The sequence below is a fragment of the Hipposideros armiger genome, unplaced genomic scaffold (genome assembly GCF_001890085.2).
Source record: "Hipposideros armiger isolate ML-2016 unplaced genomic scaffold, ASM189008v1 scaffold_32, whole genome shotgun sequence".
NCBI lineage: Eukaryota > Metazoa > Chordata > Mammalia > Chiroptera > Hipposideridae > Hipposideros > Hipposideros armiger.
Window position 1 is genome coordinate 1,531,948 of NW_017731382.1, and position 17,673 is coordinate 1,549,620.

Consider the following 17,673-nt stretch of genomic DNA (forward strand, 5'->3'; position numbering starts at 1 on the left):
GGGAGGGGGAAAGGGGTGCAGGCAGGGGAGGGGGAAAGGGGTGCAGGCAGGGGAGGGGGAGAGGGGAACAGGCAGTGGAGAGGGGAAAGGGGTGCAGGCAGGAGAGGGGGAAAGGGGTGCAGGCACCCATAGAGAGGAGCTCTATGTGTTGGGGGCTGGTGGGATGGCAGCCCATCTGCCTGGGGGGCGCCCCCTAGCTGCTCCTTGAGAGCCTGGCTGACAGGCCGAGTGAGGAGTGTTGGTGGTATTGGGGTGCCTGACCCAGCTATGCCTGCAGACCAGCGCTGAGCCTCTTTTGGAGGCCTTGGGTCAGAGTGGTGACAAAAACGTCACTTGTGGATTCAACCAGGCCTGCAGATCCAGCCCAAGAACTGGCTCCTGGAAGTTTGGGAAGGTCAGAAGACCCCTGACATTGCAGACCACATCCTGGAAAGAGCACCTGTCCAAGCTCCACCCCCACCCCTGCAGTCCCTCCTGCCCTTCCCAGGGCGGGTTTAGCTAGGACCCCAGCCGGAGGCGGGGCTACCCCAAGCGGTGGGGGAGGGGCCTCTGTCAACCCCATGGGGAAGAGGGAGATGCAGGTGGAGGGTCGAGGGGCCCTGGGGGTGCCTGGGTTGGGGGGCGACATCACCAGACTGAGGGCCTCATTCTGGCACCAACAGGAGAGGGCCCCCCCAAGCTCTCCCCCAGGGTGTGCACTTGCTGGGTTCTGGGAAGGCTGGCCCAGGACCCCGTGTCCCCGCAGGGTCCAGGCAGGGCTCACGCCCTCCTCCCGGTCCCAGTTATGGCATCTTTGGGATGGGGACAGTAGCAGCAGCCCTCACACCCCAGGGCGGCTGAGAGGTGCGTGGAATTGCTCGAACTGTAGCCTCTGCGCCGAGCCCCTCCTGGACCCGTCAGGGCTGCTAACGCACGGCCGGGCGCACACGGTCCCGGGTCCCGTGCGCAGGGTGCGCAGGCACACGGCCTCTGGGGCGCGCGGGGACCGCCTTCTGTGTTTGTGGGACCACAGGGGCTGCCTAGCCCAGGTGAGACTGTGCTGGAGGCCACAGCCATGGAGAAGGAGAAAACAGGCTGGAGAGGGGACGTCCACCCAAAGCCACAGCCTAGCAGCCCAGCTCATGTGGGGACTGCTTCTGCCCCCTCGGGGCCACCAGGTGGCAGTGTGGGCCCATGGGACCTGGGCTCACCTGGGGGGGGGTGGAGGCGGGGAGGAGAGCTGGCTCAATGTGGGCGGGGGATGGGCCGGCCTGAGCAAATAAGTTGGTGGTGGGGGGTGGTCACTGTGGTGTGGAGGGCGGGGTGGGGTGGGGGTGGGGCAGGGACGGCCCGGGGGCATGGAGATGGGGTGCTCAGGTGCTGACCAGCTCTTCCTGTTAAGGGGGAACGTGGGGTAAGAGCCGCGCCTGGGCCTGCTCTGCCTGCGAGGGTGCAGAGGACCACGGACCTGCCCAGTGGTCACGGATCCCTGTCTAGTAGCTCATCGTCCACCCGGAGCCCTGGTCCCTGGCCAGAGGCCTGCCAAGGCCCGCAGGTTCCCGGGACAGCCCCAACCCAGGTTTCCTTTTTGGTGGTGGGGACCTTAAAATCTCTTGATTTTACAATGTTGACAATAGTGGTTAGTGGAAAAATGCCCCCCCCCCCACATCCCCCAGAGATGGTGGGTCCTCATCCCTAGAACCTGTGAGTGTGGCCTTATTTGTGGATGTGATCAAGTTAAAAGATCTCGAGATGAGACCACTAGTCTTACCTGGGTGTGCCCTTAATCTAGTGACAAGTGTCCTTATGAGAGGGAGGCCAGGGGAGATCAGAGAAGCCACATGAAGACAGGCAGAGACGGGTGATGTGGTCACAAGCCCAGGCCTGGAGCCCCCAGAGGGAGCCCGGCCCTGCCCACACCTGGACCTCAGCCCAGCCTCGGACGTCTGGCCTCCAGATCTGGGAGAGAATAAGTCAGCCCCCCAGTGTGGGCCTTGGTTACCACACAGCGGCCCCAGGACACTCCCACAGCACCTAGTTCAGTGTTGTGCAGACCAAACCCTGGCTGAGCCCGGCCTGCCTGGGTCTCTGGCGCTGACCCTCTAAAGGGCAGCTCGGGTCACGCCCACCGTGGGAGCCCCTCTGCCCGCCCACATTTCCATCATGTGGCTTCCTCTCTGACATGGCCCCTCCCTCAGTGACCTTGGCTGAGGAGCAGGGCTTCGCGTGACGGCGTGGGTGGGGGCGTGCACACTGAGAAGGCGTGCCACTCTCCTGCCTGGCCCTCCCAGCAGGCCCAGCTGACCTGTGCCCGACAACTGCTCCTGACCACTGGCCTCAGTTCCCATGGTAACCAACCCAGAAATGGACAAGGAAGGAAAAGGCAGGGGGCAGGAAGCGTAGGCCGCTCCTGGCTCCAGGTGCAGTGAGCTAACCCTCCCTGCCAGTTCACTCGGGCAGCATGCTTCTGGAGGTTTCTCTGACTCCCTGCATCACCCTGAGTCCCTTCATGGGGACAGAGCCTCCTGCTCTTCTGAGACGCCTCCTCCCTCCGGGTGACCAGTGGTCAGGAGCCTGGCCAGGCCCTGTGGATGCTGGGAACACAACGGGGACAGCCAGGGAGGTCGCTGCCCTGCCAAGAGGTGGAAACAGACCAGAGGATACGCTCAACTTAAAGCATGTAAATACCAGGTTGCTTTAAGGAATCAAAGACAGCAGTGGGAGACGGTGAGTTCCACAGGAGGGCCCTGGGCAGGAAGGCTTGTCCCTCAGAGGCTCAGCACCTTGCCACGGGCGGCCACCCAGATGGAGTCCTGGGTGAGGCTGCAGGGCCGCCCGCCTGGGCGCCTCCCGGCGGAGAAGGGCCAGAAGAAGCCAGGTCCTTGTGGCCGGAGCTCACGCCTCTCTGTCCCCATGCTCTTCTTTGAGGTAAATTTCCAAGCGGACAATTTATTCTTAAACAGGCAGAAGTCCCTGTGGGCATTTTCTGAAGCCGTAACGGAGCAGGGCCGACTGGAGGGTCAGCACCGCGGACAGCGCCCCACAGCCCACGCTGAGCCGATGGCGAGCCTGGGGGGTGGTGGGCATTGGGGGGCGTGTGATGGGGCACATGGGTTGGGGGAAGGGCAGAGGGAGAAGCTGGCCTGAAGTCTGCCCGTGTGTGTGACCCCCGCCACCTGGCCACACCTCACCCCTCCTTGCTGCAGCTTCAACCTCGAGGACCTTCCTTTGCTGAGGCCTAATGCTGTCCAGATGACTCAATGCTTATGAAGCCACCAGTCCCCAAAGTGCCCCCTTATTCTGATACAACCCCCGAGGGCTGAGTCAGGATGAGGGTACTGCCACCCAGGCCTCCAGAAGCCTGCTGGCTGGGCAGCAGGTGCGGTGGGGAGCGTGTGTGGGCGTTTTTCAGGCATTGCCCTCTCTGGAAGCCTCTGAGCCTGGGTCCTGCTTACGGAGAGGGCTGGTAGGACCAGTCACCCTGTCCCCCACGCATGGACCCAGGGACCAACTGAGGCCCCTTCCCTCCCACGAGGCTACTTAAAGCCGCAGACTGGGGGGCAGTCAACAGAGACCACCATTTGTGCCCTGCACTGCCCCCAGGTCCGAGTACCGCAGGGCTGTGCACAGAGATGTCCAGCCCTGGGCTTTGTGGGGCCAGGGCCAGGTTAGCAGGCCAGCATTCCCGCCTGAGGCAGGCGCTGGAGCCCTGGTCTCCACCTGGGCCCCCTCAGGACTGTGGTGAGCGCCCAGCGAGTCGTAGGTGTGAGCATGTCTTGCAGTCTCACCAGGAGACACTGCGTCCAGGTGTCCAGGCGCCCACCTGCGGGCAGATTCCCAAGAGCTGAGTACCCCCCAAGCCCCGCCAATAGCATCTCTGCTCATGGACATTTTCCACACCCAGGCCCTGGCCTGGCTGTGGGCTGTCGGGTGGGGCAGCAACCTGGTGGGCAGCTTGGGGGAGGGGTGTGTGCACCTGGGAGAGAAGGACACCCAGGGTCCGAGATGAGATGAGCCCCGGGGTGGGGACAGCTGCCAGGGCCGAGCACTCCCGCTCTCCTGACGCAGTGCTCGCTCCGTGCTGATGGGTTAGAATCAGGCTCAGAGTAGAAGTTTGCTTCTCTCTTAAGTAAAAGCAGCTCCTAAGTGGGCCTTCAGGACCGAGGCAATGGTGCCCATCCACCAGCAGAGCCACCAACATTGTCATTGGGAGGGGGGCAGTCACTGTGGCACCTTCACCTGAACCATGAGCGCCTCCCCTGTTCTCCCCGGTCACACCCTCCTGAAATGCCCATGCCTGACGGTGCCAGTCCCCACCCGGCCTCGCCCTGAGCTCCAGACCGCTCTGCTGCTGTCCCAGGGGATGCACACATGGGCGTAGCCAGCAACGTGGCCAGAGCCCAGTGCAGGGCCTCCCCACCCTGGGGCCTCCTGAGCCCAGCCCACGCCCACCTCCGCAGGTGTAGTCAGTTGCAGCCTGCTCTCCTCTGGGCTCACCCCTGTTTCTACTCAGCATCCCAAGGGCCTGGGCCGCCCTCACCACACAACTGCCTCATTTTCCCTCTGCCCCACTCTCCTGCCCGCCCTCCGGTCTTGGCTCTTTCTAGTCTAACCGAGCAGCTCTCCTTTGTCGGGGCTGCTGCCCTCCCGCAGGTCCCTGACTTCCTGCTGGGAGACGGGTGTTGAACTGTGGCTGGAGGCAGCCCTTGTGGCCCTGGCATGTGAAGGGCTGATTTGCGTCACTGCATTGGGGGTGGGGGTGCAGGGGGGCCTCATGCATCTGGGCAGCGCCTGTGCCCCAGCACGCCTGTCCCAGAGTCCCCCCAGCCAGGTGGGCCAGGCTTCCTTGGCCGGCAGCGGGGCTGTCACACCGGGGGGAGCAGCTGGGCCCAGGGGCTCTGCCAGCACACACGTGTGAACTGACTGCTCTGAATTCCCCCTCCCCCTGCTGGGCCTGCCTCTCACTTAGAGGGGAGCAGCGGAGACCTCTGTCCAGTGAAATGACCTAAGAGAAGGCCCCTGGGGGTCAGGGAAGGGGCTTCCCGAGGGACTTTGGTTATTTTGGCTAGGCCCCTGCCCCTGGGACAACCAGCCCTCTGCTGTGGAATTGGGGTGTCTTTAAGCAGATCCTCCCTCCCAGGGCCTGGTCCTGGGGCCCCATTACAAGGAATGTTTGCCCCCACCGCTGGACTGCCTGTCACAGGCCCACAGCGGTTGCCTAATTGTGAAAGTAATTAGCTGCTCGGCACCCTCAAAATTAGCAAGTGGCTAATTGTGCCTGTAATTATCAGCTGCACCCTTAATGAGTGCTGTGAGTGACTTTTTGTGATGCAAGTCATTGTGGATGCAAATGTGTGCCCAAGTAAAGGGGGGGCCGCGGTGGGGGGGCAGTCATGGAAGCAGCTCTGGGTCTGGCTGTGCACTTACTTGTGGGGTGACTGGGTGGCCACTCAGCCTTTCTGAACTTGGTTTCCCAGCAGAGCAGCCCCTTCGCTCAGGTGTGGGGCTTTACGACCAGGAAGGTGTGAGGTCAAGTGCAGCTGGGCCACATGACCAGGCTGGGCCAATCAGGGCGCTTCGGAGGATGGTGGGGCGGGCCTGCTCGTCTTTGGGTTCTCAGCTTGGGGGGCTGTGACTTGGCGGGGGTGTGTTCCCACCAGGTGGAAGAGCCCCTGTAGGGGGACGAGGCAAGGGCATGGAGCGGGGGCAGGCGTGAGAGTTCTGTGAACCAGGCCTCCTGCATCTTAGGGAGGCCTACCCGTCAGGTGGGAGGGGAACACACCTGGGTTAACAGTTCGTTAGCGTGAGTGGGAACTTCTGAGCAGGTTGCGATTCTGGGCACACGGCCTGCGAGCCCTTCTTTGCACGCTTTCCCTGGGCCTCACAGTGTGAGGCCTGGGCCGGGCTTTCTCCATGTCTGTGCCCCCCAGAGCCCAGACTAGCGCCTGGGGCATAGCAGGTGCCGGAGAACCGCGTGCTGGGCGGACGGGTCCCCCGTTGACACCCTCTCCCCACGTTCACCCACCCGCTGTCCTGAGCACCACCAGCTTCCCGAATATGTGGGGACACACAAGCCAGGCGGAGGCCGACTCTTTAAAAGGGGGACTTTATTCGCTCCTCTGAGCAGTGCTCGCCTCGGATCCAGTACACACAGCTCCGCAAAGCTGCTCTCAGCGTGGAGCCAAGAGCGCCCGGCACGACAAACACATTGAAAACGTCGATGCGCTTCCCTTTTTTATCCTTTTTTTTTTTTTTTTGGTACAAAATGATACAAACAACAATACAAAATAGTTGTGCTGTTGACGATTACAAAAAAAGTCGGAACATTTGTCTAACTGCGTGATGCTCAGTGATGCAGTGTTAACACATCATACTCCGGTATCTTTCCCCGAAACAACCACAGTCATGCGGGCTGCTGCACGTTTTGTCCATTATCAAAAAGAAACATGCAAAAAAAAAAAAAAGAATGGAAAAAGGAGAGAAAGGAAAAGCAAGAAGACGCTCCAATTATACAGAAAGGCGGCTCCTCGCTGGGCCCGCTGCTCTGAGCCGTCCCCTATGTACACCGCGCTGCTGCAAGCTACGTGACACTCGGTACAGATTTTATTGTTTTTTGTGTTTGTTTTTTTTTTTTTGGTGTTACTCCTTTTAACATTGACAACAATTGAGACTCCTCTCCCCCAGCTTTTTACCTTGGCGAGAACAGAACTGTCATCTCAAGGGACCGTGTGGCAGCTGGTGCTCACCCTGGGGAAACTGAGGCATCTCTGGGCCTGGTGAGTGGACGTTACCCTGACACTTGGGTGGTGGGAGGCCTCGCACTTTGCATGTGCTGAGGGACCCGAGGAAGAGAAGGCCTGCTTGGCCAGGCCTGGGGTGCTGAGATCCCGACAGACACGGTGGCATCAGCTGGGGGTGCCACCGACCCGGCCAGGGTGTCCCGACTAGACCTGACCCCACAGGACTCTCGTGGTCACAGAAAACCCCTAAAGGAACTGACACACACCCTAGCACGTTGCCGTTACCGAGTCCCACCTCCAGCAGCTGGTCACAGATAATCCTATCTACAGGCTAATAAGAGAGACGTTTGGCACTGACTGTACGTTTAGCTCATGCTAACTTGTTGGCCTTGGAACTGAGTTCCGGGGTGGATCTGGGGGTGTGTGGGAACCCCGTTTTTCTCTGGCCCCCAGGGGCTTCCTGGGGTGGGAGTGAGAGGGGGCAGCTGTCCAGCTGTTGGGAAGTACGGATGGGCATGAGAAGACCCCCAGCGATGTCCCTCGAGCTGGCTGCTGCAGCCTCAGCCTGCACTATTTAGGCAAAATGCACCGGGGACCTGGCAGTGACGAGAGGCAAGGGGAGAGGGGTGAGGGGAGAGGAGCCAGAGGGAGGCACGTGACATGGACACCCGCGTCCTCCCCAGTGGCGCGAGGCGGAGGGGCAGTGAAGGGGTCACCAAGGGGTCATCCGGCTGCGTCCTGCCGGGCCGGGCTGGGCACAGCCATCCCTGAGGTGAGCCCCAGGCCCGGGGGGCCCAAGGAGGCCTCGGGATTTCAGAGAGAAGAGGACACAGCTGCCTCACTCCTGAGCCGTAGTCACACAGCTTTGGCTGGGGGATGGGCTTTGCCCAAACAGAACATCCCAGCTCACCTCCCACCAGCCGTGACCCCCCAGCAAGCCCTAGAACAGCCTCTGCCCCGACACTGGGACAAGCCGCCTCTGTCTGACCCCCACAATTTGCATAGCACGGCTTAGGACTGGGGGTCCTGGTCCCCTCCCCTTGTCAGGTGAGCCCCTGATGTGTGTGAGATAGCTGTCCGCCTGGGGGGGGGGACATCCAGCTTGTGACACGACCACCTCCTCCTCTGTCCACAGCCCCTCCCTGGGCAGCCATGGATGGGGGCCGAATGGACAGAGCCCGCCTCGGGCCACGCCGCAGCACGGAGCCCCAGCTCCGCCCCGGGAAAGAGCACAACGTGGGTGACGCATTTGGTTTGGGGAAGAACCCTGACGTCCAACGGGGACACACCCACGCGCATAGCACACACGCCTGCAGTCAAGTTCATATTTGAGGCCAAAGCTGCTTAGAAAAGAGGATGACGACAGCAACGGGGACGGGCCATAGGCTGAGGTGTGGCTCAAGGACCCCCAGACAGAGAACGGGGGTGAACGCAGCAGCCTCACCCCACCTCCCCAGGCTCCTCCCTAAACCCAGGATCTGCTGGGGGTAGGGTTCCAGGCCAGGTGAGGCTGGCCAGCCTCTTCCGTCAGCGCTGGGGCTCCCTTCCCCCAGGGGGGGCTCTGATGCCAAGTCCTGCCAGGCCAGTGGCACCATTCACCGTTCCTCGGGGAGCCAGAGAGTGGGCCAGGCGCAAGGATCCCCCTGTGAGGGCGCCTGCCTCCCGCTGGCCTGCGGTGCCGCCACACCCAGGGAGGCTCCCCACGGGGTCCCTGGGACACAGCCCCTTCCACCATCCTGTGGAACGGACTCCCCGGCCTCTGGCTTGAGAGTCAGGCTGCCCATAGAAAGGGCAGTTACAGCTCTGAGCGTCTGAATAAGCTGCTTGGTGCTGACGTGGGTCCACAGGAGAGGAGATGGACTGCTGTCTCCAGCCGGTGCGTCCAGAAGCATCTGTGGGGCTGATGGACAGCAAGGACGGTCTCTCCGGCCACTTGCAGCAGATTGCTGCTGTCCAAATTGGTTCACATCGGAAAACTGGTCCAGCAGGGTGGGGCAGGGAGAGAGGCTGCCGAGGCCCCGGGAACAGGAGGAGCCTGCACTGCAGCCTGGACAGCTCCTGGGACAGCAGCCGGCGGCGCTGGGGGCGGTCGGGCCTGGGTGGTGCCTGTTCGCTGTGCCTTTGACAGGGTCCGGTCTGGAGGGGTGGAGGGCTCAGGCCAGGGTTTCGAGGGATGCTCGCTGGTTTGGGCTGTGGCTTCTTGGACCAAAGGCAGTGGGGACCTGGGTGGTGTTCGGGGTGACAGTTGGGCCTGCAGGGAGACCTAATGGTTGACTGGGGGGACCTGGGGGACAGCCAAGGTCAGAGATGGAAGCATCAGGGACAGCCCCTAGGAACCCCACCTGCCCCAGCTATTTACAGCATCTGGGAGTCGGGGTGGCCAAAACTAAGGGAAAACCACCCCCCCACGGCGGTGCCTTTGGTCATGGGCTTGGCCAGCTCCAGGGGACACCCTGCTGCCGGAGTCAAGGCTGGGCCTCCCCGCTTCCCGCCGGCCTCGGGGACCCCCAAGGGGCCCAGGAGACTTCCCCACTGCGTATAGCACAGCACAGGAACACGGAGGGCTGTTGCAATTTGGACCCCAAACTATTTTTTTCTTTGTAAGTTTTGTCAAGCGAATCACCCAGTTTTTTTCTTAATAAAAGACAAAAAAAAAAAAGATTCTCCCCGATTCCTTAATTGGTGCCTTCAGAGCTGGGACGAGCTGGGGTCAGGGTGCTCAGGACTTGGGGGGGCCTTGGTCTGTCTGCTTCAGTCACTCCTGAGTTTGAGGGAAACTGATACATGTACCAAAAGGCACTTTCATATATATATATATGTGTGTATATATATATATTTTAAAAACAGTGCTTCTGTTCTAAGAAATTCAAGTTAAGACAGAGTGCCTCTCGCTCTCCTTTAGTGATGAGTCAGCTACCGTGATGGGCGGCGGGGTGCGCCAGGGGGCGAGACGTGTTCATGCCAGACAGCTCAGTGTTGGGGGGCTGGGGCGGGGAAGGACCCCGAGCACACCACTAAGTGACACGTCCGCAGGGGGTCGGGAAGGCCCGCAGCCCCTGCTGTCCTGCTCTTCCGGCATCTTCTGAGTGCTGGTCCCACTGTGGTCGGGGATGTGCGGCTGGCTAGTCCTCGCCGCCCCCGTACATGTCCGCCAGCTTCTTGAACCGGGGTCCCCAGTCGTTCAGGTAGTCATAGTCTTGGTCCCCCGAGCTGGACGAGTTCAGCGAGCTGACGGAGCCCGCCGTGGAGCCGCTGCCTTCGTAGTCGAAGACCAGCAGGGAGTCGTAGGGGGGCGCTGTGGGGTCGTTGTCGGCTGCTCGAAGTCCCTGGGGGTCAGGACATGGGTTAGGGTGCAGGGTGTGGGACCTCAGCCCTGGGGGTCGGATGTAACAGGAATGGGGAGTGTGTGGGGAGTTGGGAGGCAGGTCAGGAAGGCAGTTACAGGGCTTTGCATCTGTAGGTGCTCACTTAATGCCCTGCATTTAACCAAAGGGCATCTCAGAGAGCCGAGCAGGGACTGGTGTTTATGAAAAGGGGCTGTGGCAGAGTGCTGGAGGTCGCGGCCACAGGCGGGGCAGGGGGGCTGGGCAGGGCCACCTCTGCAGACGGTTCTCGACTCCATGGCCACTGCCACAGGGGGTGAACCTGTGGCGGCCAGACGTCAGGATTCTGACGGTGTCATGTTAAGTATCCCCGTGCACAAAATTCGGCTGGGTGGCAGGTGTGGTGGCGCCCGCCCAGGTGCCCAGCCCTCTCCTGAGTGAGGTCCCGAAGCATCCAGCACTGCTCCACGTGGCCGGCGGTGCCCCTGGGAGCTGCCCCACCAGTGACGGGGGCTCTGAGGCACGGAGTCTGCGCTGGCCCTGGGAGGTCCCCGCGGGGTGGCCCAGGTGTGCAGGGTGGTGGCTGGCTGGCCCACCTCACTGCCCAGCTCTTAATGATCATTCAGTATTGAACTGTTCGTAGTGCCCGTTTTTACCTTCCTCCCAGAGTTATTTAAAAGCGGGCTTTTAATGGCAGATTGGGGAGGATGTGCTTCTTGGGCTTTTAAACTTCTACTGCATCGGAGACGGTAAACATTGCCTAAGCTGAACAGCTTTTGGGCAGCTGTGGAAGCTTCGTGTGCTCTGTTTTGGGGAATGTTCTGAGACGCCCCTTTCATCTCTGCAGAACCCCGCCCTGGCTCTGTTGTTCCAATATGTTCTTTTAGAGTTAGATTCCCGTGTAGGTGGAGACGCAAGTGTGGCCGGTCCCTCTCAGAAACTCAGGCAGGATGAGAAAGCACATGGGGCAGGGTCAGTCCCCTCACAGGACAGGGCGGGGTGCTGAGGGGGCTCAGCCCAAGGCCTGGCAGAGGCCCCGTCTGAATCTGCCCACCACCCCTGGGGCCCAGCAGTGGGAGCGACTGTTGTTTGTGCGTGTTGACAAGATTCTGTTTCTAGGGGAGGCCCTGCTTGGGCCCTCCCCGCTGCCTGAGCACTCACCTCATTGATGAAGTCACCGATGTCCCCCGGGTGGGGCACCACAGGCCTGGCCGGGTACTGGGGCTCGGCACCCACAGGCCGCTCATCCACCCGCCGCACGCCAGCTGCCTTACTCAGGACGTGCTCCATGGCCTCCGGCTGCTGCAGCTGGCTGAGGTCGTAGTCCTGGGCGGGGAGGGTTGGGGGACAAGGTAGGGGGGCAGGCCGAGGGGTGAGGGGGGAGGCACAGGTGAGGACAACAGGCAGCGCACCGGAAAAATCCAGTCCTGTTTCGTCACCCGGTCTGCCCTTCCCTCAGTGCCCACTTCCTTCCTGTTGGTCCGAATCCTGCCCGTTCTAAAGGCACGTGTGGGGTCTGCGCCCCTGGGCTGCCTTCCCCGGCCTGACGGCTCACTGCCCACACTGCTCATCCTTTCCTCGGAACAACCCTGAGCTGCGGCTGCTGTCACCCAGTTTTAGGGGGGCGCTAAGCTTTAGTGAGGTGAGGACTTGCCCTGAGTCGCCTAATGGTCAACGGTGGGCCCAGCATCCAACCAGGCAGCACCCGCCCAGGGGCACTGCCTCCAGGTCACCTGACAGCCCCTTGCATGTGGGCTGGACCCCACCCCCAGGGCGCAGGCCAGCAGTGGGCCCGGCCCTTGGCCAAGGAGGGGGGGTCCCTGTGGGGAGGAAGCTGCTGCAGGAGCCTGGGGACACGGGCAGGGAGACCTGGTGGGGACGGGCACCCAGGGGCTGTCTCTGCCTTCCTCACCGGACGTGGGCCACGGGCTGCCTTCGCGCCGTGACAAGGACCAGACCGGGCGCCCCCGGGGTGTGCTCTCACCTGGTCCTCCTCACCGCCGCCCTCCTCGTCGTATTTGAGGATGTTGTCACGCACGTCGTCCTCGGGGTCGATAAGCAGCTGCTTCGTGTGACGCTCCTTCTCCCGCCGTTTCATCCACATGACGAACAGCAGGACCATGGCTGCGGGCAGGGGCCGCGCCATGAGCAGGCTGCATGTGTCTGTGGGCACGTGGCGCATGTGTGTGCACGAGCAGGTGACTGGGTGCGCCACGCACCTGTGTGAGAGCGTGTGTACGCATGTGTGTGCGTCATGCACGCCTGTGCACGGCCATGTGTGTACACACGTGTCGTACTGTGTGTGGCCTGTGCACACTTGTGCGCGTGGACAGCTCATCTGCGTGTGCCGCAATGGTGCATGTGTGGCCCTGCGGGCCTGTGCGCGTTACCTACAGACCAGTTCAGCTGGGTTTTGGACAGGTCCCCAATGGGACCGTGAGCCACGGGGCAGGCTGGGCACCACCTCCTCCCGACCCCCCAGAGGGAGGGCTCGCACAGAGACGCCTTGGGCACCTCCGTACTCACTCAGCAGGATGACAATGCAGATGAGAATGGCCACGATGGCCCCAGTGCCCAGGCCGGCAGCCGCCACGGCGCCAACGGTGGTGCAGTCGCCGTTCTCATCACAGGGGCACACCTTGACTTTGATGATGGATGTATTGGACAGGGGGGGGTTCCCAGAGTCTGTGACGATGACGGGGACATCGTACATCCCGGCCTCCAGGTACAGAATGCGCAGGCTGAGCTGGGCGTAGTCACCTGGCACAAAGTGACAGTGAATGGCCAGCCGCCCTTCCCATGCAAGGCTTCTGCAGGAAAGAGCTAAATCTGATAGCACAGAAATCTAGTGTCTGGTTAACACACACACAGACACACACACCCGCTCACGCAGGTACACTCATGCACAAGCATACACACACACACACACACACACACTGCTTCTTACCATAAAGTTAAAAGACACTGGCAATTCACGAGAAGAGCAACTGTAACATGTAGGATGAATCAATTATTTCCTTAACGTACAAAGAGTTTTACCAAATCAATTAGAAAAGAAAATCTTCCTAAGGAAAAATAGGCAAAGGCATGGAACACACGATTCACAGAAGAAACACAAAATGGGCAGTAAGTATAGAAGAGAATGCCCACTGGTGGTCAAGAGATGCAAGTGGAAACAATGATTTTGGCTGAGACATGGGAACAGTGCTTTTGGAAACAGTCACATCCAGTGCTGGCGAGGGCTTGGGGAGCGGCAGGCTCCTGTACTTCAGTGACACTGGAAATTGGTGGAACCTTTCTAGATGCATCCTCACAGCGCCAGCAAAACTTCAGAACTTGGGTGCCCTTTTATACAAGCCCACGTCTAGGAAATGTATGGGTTGGCCGGTGCCCTCAAGGGTGTCTGCAGCCGCTCGCTACAATAGCAAGACGCTGGGGTTGCCGTAATGGCCTCCTCAGGGGGTGGCCTGGGCGGGGCTGGGCACTGGAGCACGCCAGCATCCCCAGCCTCGCGGGGCTCGGGCAGGGACAGGGCTGCACAGCCCTCTTGTGGGACTGGCCCCCATCTCCGCTGTCCGCTCTTCTAGGGCAGCGGGCCCCTGGGGGTGGTGCCGGACCCCAGACAGTCCTATCCTCCTGGTGCCTGGGGCGGGCTCACCGTTTAAGCGGGCAATGGTCCAGTTCCTGCGCACAGTAGCTGGGACGAAGGGCAGCTCGAAGACGTAGGGGCCGACGTTGGGGTCCATGTCGGCGTCGGCTGCGGTGATGTTGATGGCGTTCAGGCTGGGCTTCTCGCACACCTGCGCCTCCTTGGGCAGCAGCTCAGGGGCGTTGTCATTGATGTCGATGAGATAGATCTGCAGGGTGCCGGTGCCACTGGCTGGGGGGATCCCTGCAGGACAGACACAGGTGACCCATAGGGTCACTCCTGATACTCCACAACCACAGCCCCTCCTTCCCCTGAACCCCGGGACAGCCCTGGAACCGCAACCACAGCCCTGAGCCTGCGCAGACACACGCAAGCACTCAACTGCACACGACCCACAGCTGTGTGTGTGCACACGGCACCCACGCAGTCACCATGTGAAGCTGCAGGAGCGGGCGCCCTGAGCTCAGAGCCACACTCGGGACCCTGCGCCCCTCTGGGAGCCCGGGGAGGCTCATGGGGCAAAGCCTGTCCCTGTCCTCAGCGTTGTCCTGGCCCCACCCAGCAGGCTCCAGGGGCCACATGCCCTGTGCTCAGATGCTTATAACCCAAATGGAGAACTTTAGGAGCTGTCTGTCTGCGAGGAAGACAGAAGGAGGCTCTGAGGGTGAGTTTGGGATTGAGGGCCTTCTGCCCCAGCAGACAGGTGCTCGGCTGAGCCCCAAAGCTCCTAAGGAACCGTCTCCATCCCCCAAGATCCCCACACCCAAGCCAGGCTGGAGCGGTCGACATGTGCTGGCGGCCAGGCCTGGAGGGGCGGTGACAGCCATATTCTGACAGCGGCTCTGCCGTCTAATGGCGGCTCCTGACCCCCACACTCACAGCCTCATGTTTTGGCTGAGGCAGGCGGAGCGTGAGAGTATATCCTACGGCATGTCTCTAATCTTCCAGAAAACATCCCCAAACACATGTAAGGACATGCGACTTGGTGCTGCCTGTGGGAGCTGCTTCGATAAGCAGATGATGGCAGTACACAATGAGCAGCAGACTCTATTAACCCCGTGGGACCTGTATCCCACGTGGGGTGTCTTCCACGGGCCCCGCGCTCCAGCCACGGATTCACTTCAAGTCACTTTCTAATCTAATCTCGGTGCTTGAGCTGCTGGAGGAGAGGATATTGAGGACAGACACGTCATCACGGGCTCTCTGCGGGGACCTCGTGGACCCTGAGGGTCAAGGAGGCAGGAAGGAGACTGGAGCGAGGCCCCGTTCCCAGTGTCCTTGGCAAGGGCAGCTTGGCCAAGGCTGCCTCAGTTTACGGGTGGGGACGTTAAGGCCGTGCAGGTCACACAGGACAGCGCTGGGGCCAACCTCGGCCTGAATCCTGCCGTCCTGGGCCCCCCTGCCGCCCACGAGTGAGTGGCCATGTGAATGACCAGATGGGTATGAGAAAGCGAGGGAGGCAGGCAGAATGACTGATGCTTTGAACGAATGCAGGGAGGGTGACTGTGGGGGGCACTGAAGGACCACGAGGCCCAGCTCCGGCTCAGCACAGGGCACCTGGCACCGTGCCGCCCCATCCCACCCTGCCCTCTGGGTGCTGGCCAGCCTCCCTCAGCCTCCCTGCCACAGAGTCCACGGTGGGGTGACCACTGAGTCACCGAGACCAGGACGTACCATTGTCAGCTGCCAGGAACGTGGCCTCATACACATTGTTTTTGACATAGAGGGACTCGCGGTCGAGGATGGCCGCCGTGGTGACCTGACCGTTGGTGGCATTGACGTGCAGCCAGTTTGCCGGGTCCGACAGCTTTGAGTATCTGCGGGGGGGGGAGAAGGCGGGAGGTGAGGTGAGGGGTTGGGGGAGGGCGGAGCTGCCCGGAGCCCCCAGCCCCCCCGGGCCACATTCCAGGGCGCATCCCTCCTGGGGCACCAGCCTGGACGCCGAGTCCAGCAGAGGGCTTTCCCTCCAGCTCTGTGTGTGTCTTCCCACAGTGGGATGGTGACAACAGTGGCTCATAGTCACCAAGGTGCATGGGCCATGTGTCCTCACAAGGACCCCAGGGGGCAGATGCTCTCATCGTCCCCATTTACAGATGGGGAAACTGAGGAACAGAGAGGCAAGTGACCTGCAGTCATATAGCGAGTGGAGTGAGGCCTGGAGCAGGACCAAGCCCAACTCCAGACCTCGCGGCGTCTTTGACTTTCCCACTTGCTCGTGTGCAAATCAGGATGCCTAAGCTTGCTGAGCGCCTGTGGCATCGAGACCTCTGCCTGTGTCAGGCAGGCGGGGCTACCCCAGCTGGCCCAGAACTGGGTCCGGTGGTTCCCGCCTGGAAAGACACCACAGGTCGAGGCCACCCTGAGCCTCCGCTGGGGACTTTCTGGTTTCAGGTTTCCTCTTTATGCATGGAAAGTGGGGGGCCCGTGTGCGGGAAGCCCACCTCACGGACTGCTGCATGAAGCGATCGGGGTCCACTGCTGAAAATGTGGTCAGTACGGTGCCAGTGGGCACGCCCTCCTCCAGGCGGATCAGCTTGTGGTTCGAGGGGAAGTAGGGGGCTTCATTGACGTCCATGACCGAGATGGTCACCCCTGCCGTGGACTGGAAGGACATTTGGATCCCGCTGGCCAGGGGCGCCTGGTTGGACACCATCACGGTCAGCATGAATGCTCTGTTCAGCTCGTAGTCGACAGCCTGCAATGGAGGAGACCAGGGGCTGAGCTGGGCAGGTGCCCGTGGGGCTGGACGGAGGGGGTACACACTAGTCCAAGGTCAAAGCCAATAATGACTGCAGTTGACCAAAACACACTGAATGTATCAAAATCCACACATTCTTAACGATAGTGAGAAAATGAAATACACACAATTTTGTTTATCACTGTGGTTAGCTGATTAATGTCCTCCAAAGATGTCCAGTCCTAATCCCTGGAACCTGTGAGTTGTGTCCTTCCATGGGAAAAGGGGCTTTGCAGGCGTGATGAAGTTAAGGACCCAGAGGTGGGAGGTGACCCCGGATGCTTCAGGTGGGCCCTAAATGCAGTCACAAGAGTCTTTGTAGGAGGGAGACAGAGGGACATGTGACGCAGCAGAAGGCCGTGTCAGGACTGGTGGCTCTGGCTGTGAAAGGGCAGGAAAGGGCCACCACCGAGGACGCAGCAGCACCTGGAGCCCCTCAGCCTCCGGGGCCGGGGTGAGTGTGTGGGGGGGCACGGCCTCGCCGACACCGTGGCTTCAGCCCAGCGGGACTGGTTCTGGAGTCTGACTCCCAGAAGTGTGAGAGCAGGCCCGGCTTGACGTGATGTTACAGCAGCCACGGGGTCCCACCTGGTGACCACATGCAGCCGATAGTGCACCAGCTGTCCTCTGAGGATTGGCGATTAGAGGTCAAGAAGAAAGATCTCACGTCGCCTTTTATGCCGGACTCTGTGTTAGTTCTGTGTTCCTGTTTAGTGGCTTAGAACAACACACAGTTATCTTGCAGTTCTGGAGGTCAGAGGCAAAAATCAGTGTCACTGCGCTGAGGTGAAGGTGTGGGCAGGGCTGGTCCTGGAGGCCCCGGCAGGTGTCCCTCGCTTTCCAGCTCCGAGAGGCCCCTGTGCTCCCGGCCTCTCCTCCCTCCGCAGCAGCCCAGTGTCTTCCAGGCCCTCTGTCCCGACCTCTGCTTCTCCGACTGTCACCTCCTGCCTCCCTCCTGCGAGGGCCCTGTGACTCCATTTAGGGCTTACCCAGATAACCAAGGTCATCTCCCATCTCAAGGTCCGTCACTGAGTCACACCTGCGAGGTCCCTGTCACCACGTGAGGTGCCACATTCGCAGGCTCTGGGGCCAGGATGTGGGCATCTTGTGGGGCTGTTGTGACTGCTGCAGCTCCGCATTTCAGAGCAAGTCAGAGGGCCCTTGTTGATGAGGAAAAGCTCCTTTTACAGAAGAATTCCAGCCAAGGAACGACTGTATTTTATAAGCACCATTTTGTACCCCGCC

General features: G+C 61.0%; 1 protein-coding gene across 1 annotated transcript in view; it reads right to left on the reverse strand.

The window, feature by feature from the left end:
• Positions 1 to 6,069: 6,069 nt before the first annotated feature.
• Positions 6,070 to 17,673, reverse strand: part of CDH4 (cadherin 4) — a 465,478-nt gene continuing 453,874 nt past the window's right edge. Inside the window, exons 10-16 of the mRNA XM_019637155.1 lie at positions 16,133 to 16,386; positions 15,366 to 15,508; positions 13,701 to 13,934; positions 12,569 to 12,802; positions 12,027 to 12,166; positions 11,204 to 11,368; positions 6,070 to 10,045 (exon numbers count right to left, since the gene is read on the reverse strand). Of these exons, the coding sequence (XP_019492700.1) occupies positions 9,842 to 10,045; positions 11,204 to 11,368; positions 12,027 to 12,166; positions 12,569 to 12,802; positions 13,701 to 13,934; positions 15,366 to 15,508; positions 16,133 to 16,386 (1,374 nt within the window). The 3' untranslated portion in view covers positions 6,070 to 9,841. The remainder of the gene's footprint in view (positions 10,046 to 11,203; positions 11,369 to 12,026; positions 12,167 to 12,568; positions 12,803 to 13,700; positions 13,935 to 15,365; positions 15,509 to 16,132; positions 16,387 to 17,673) is intronic.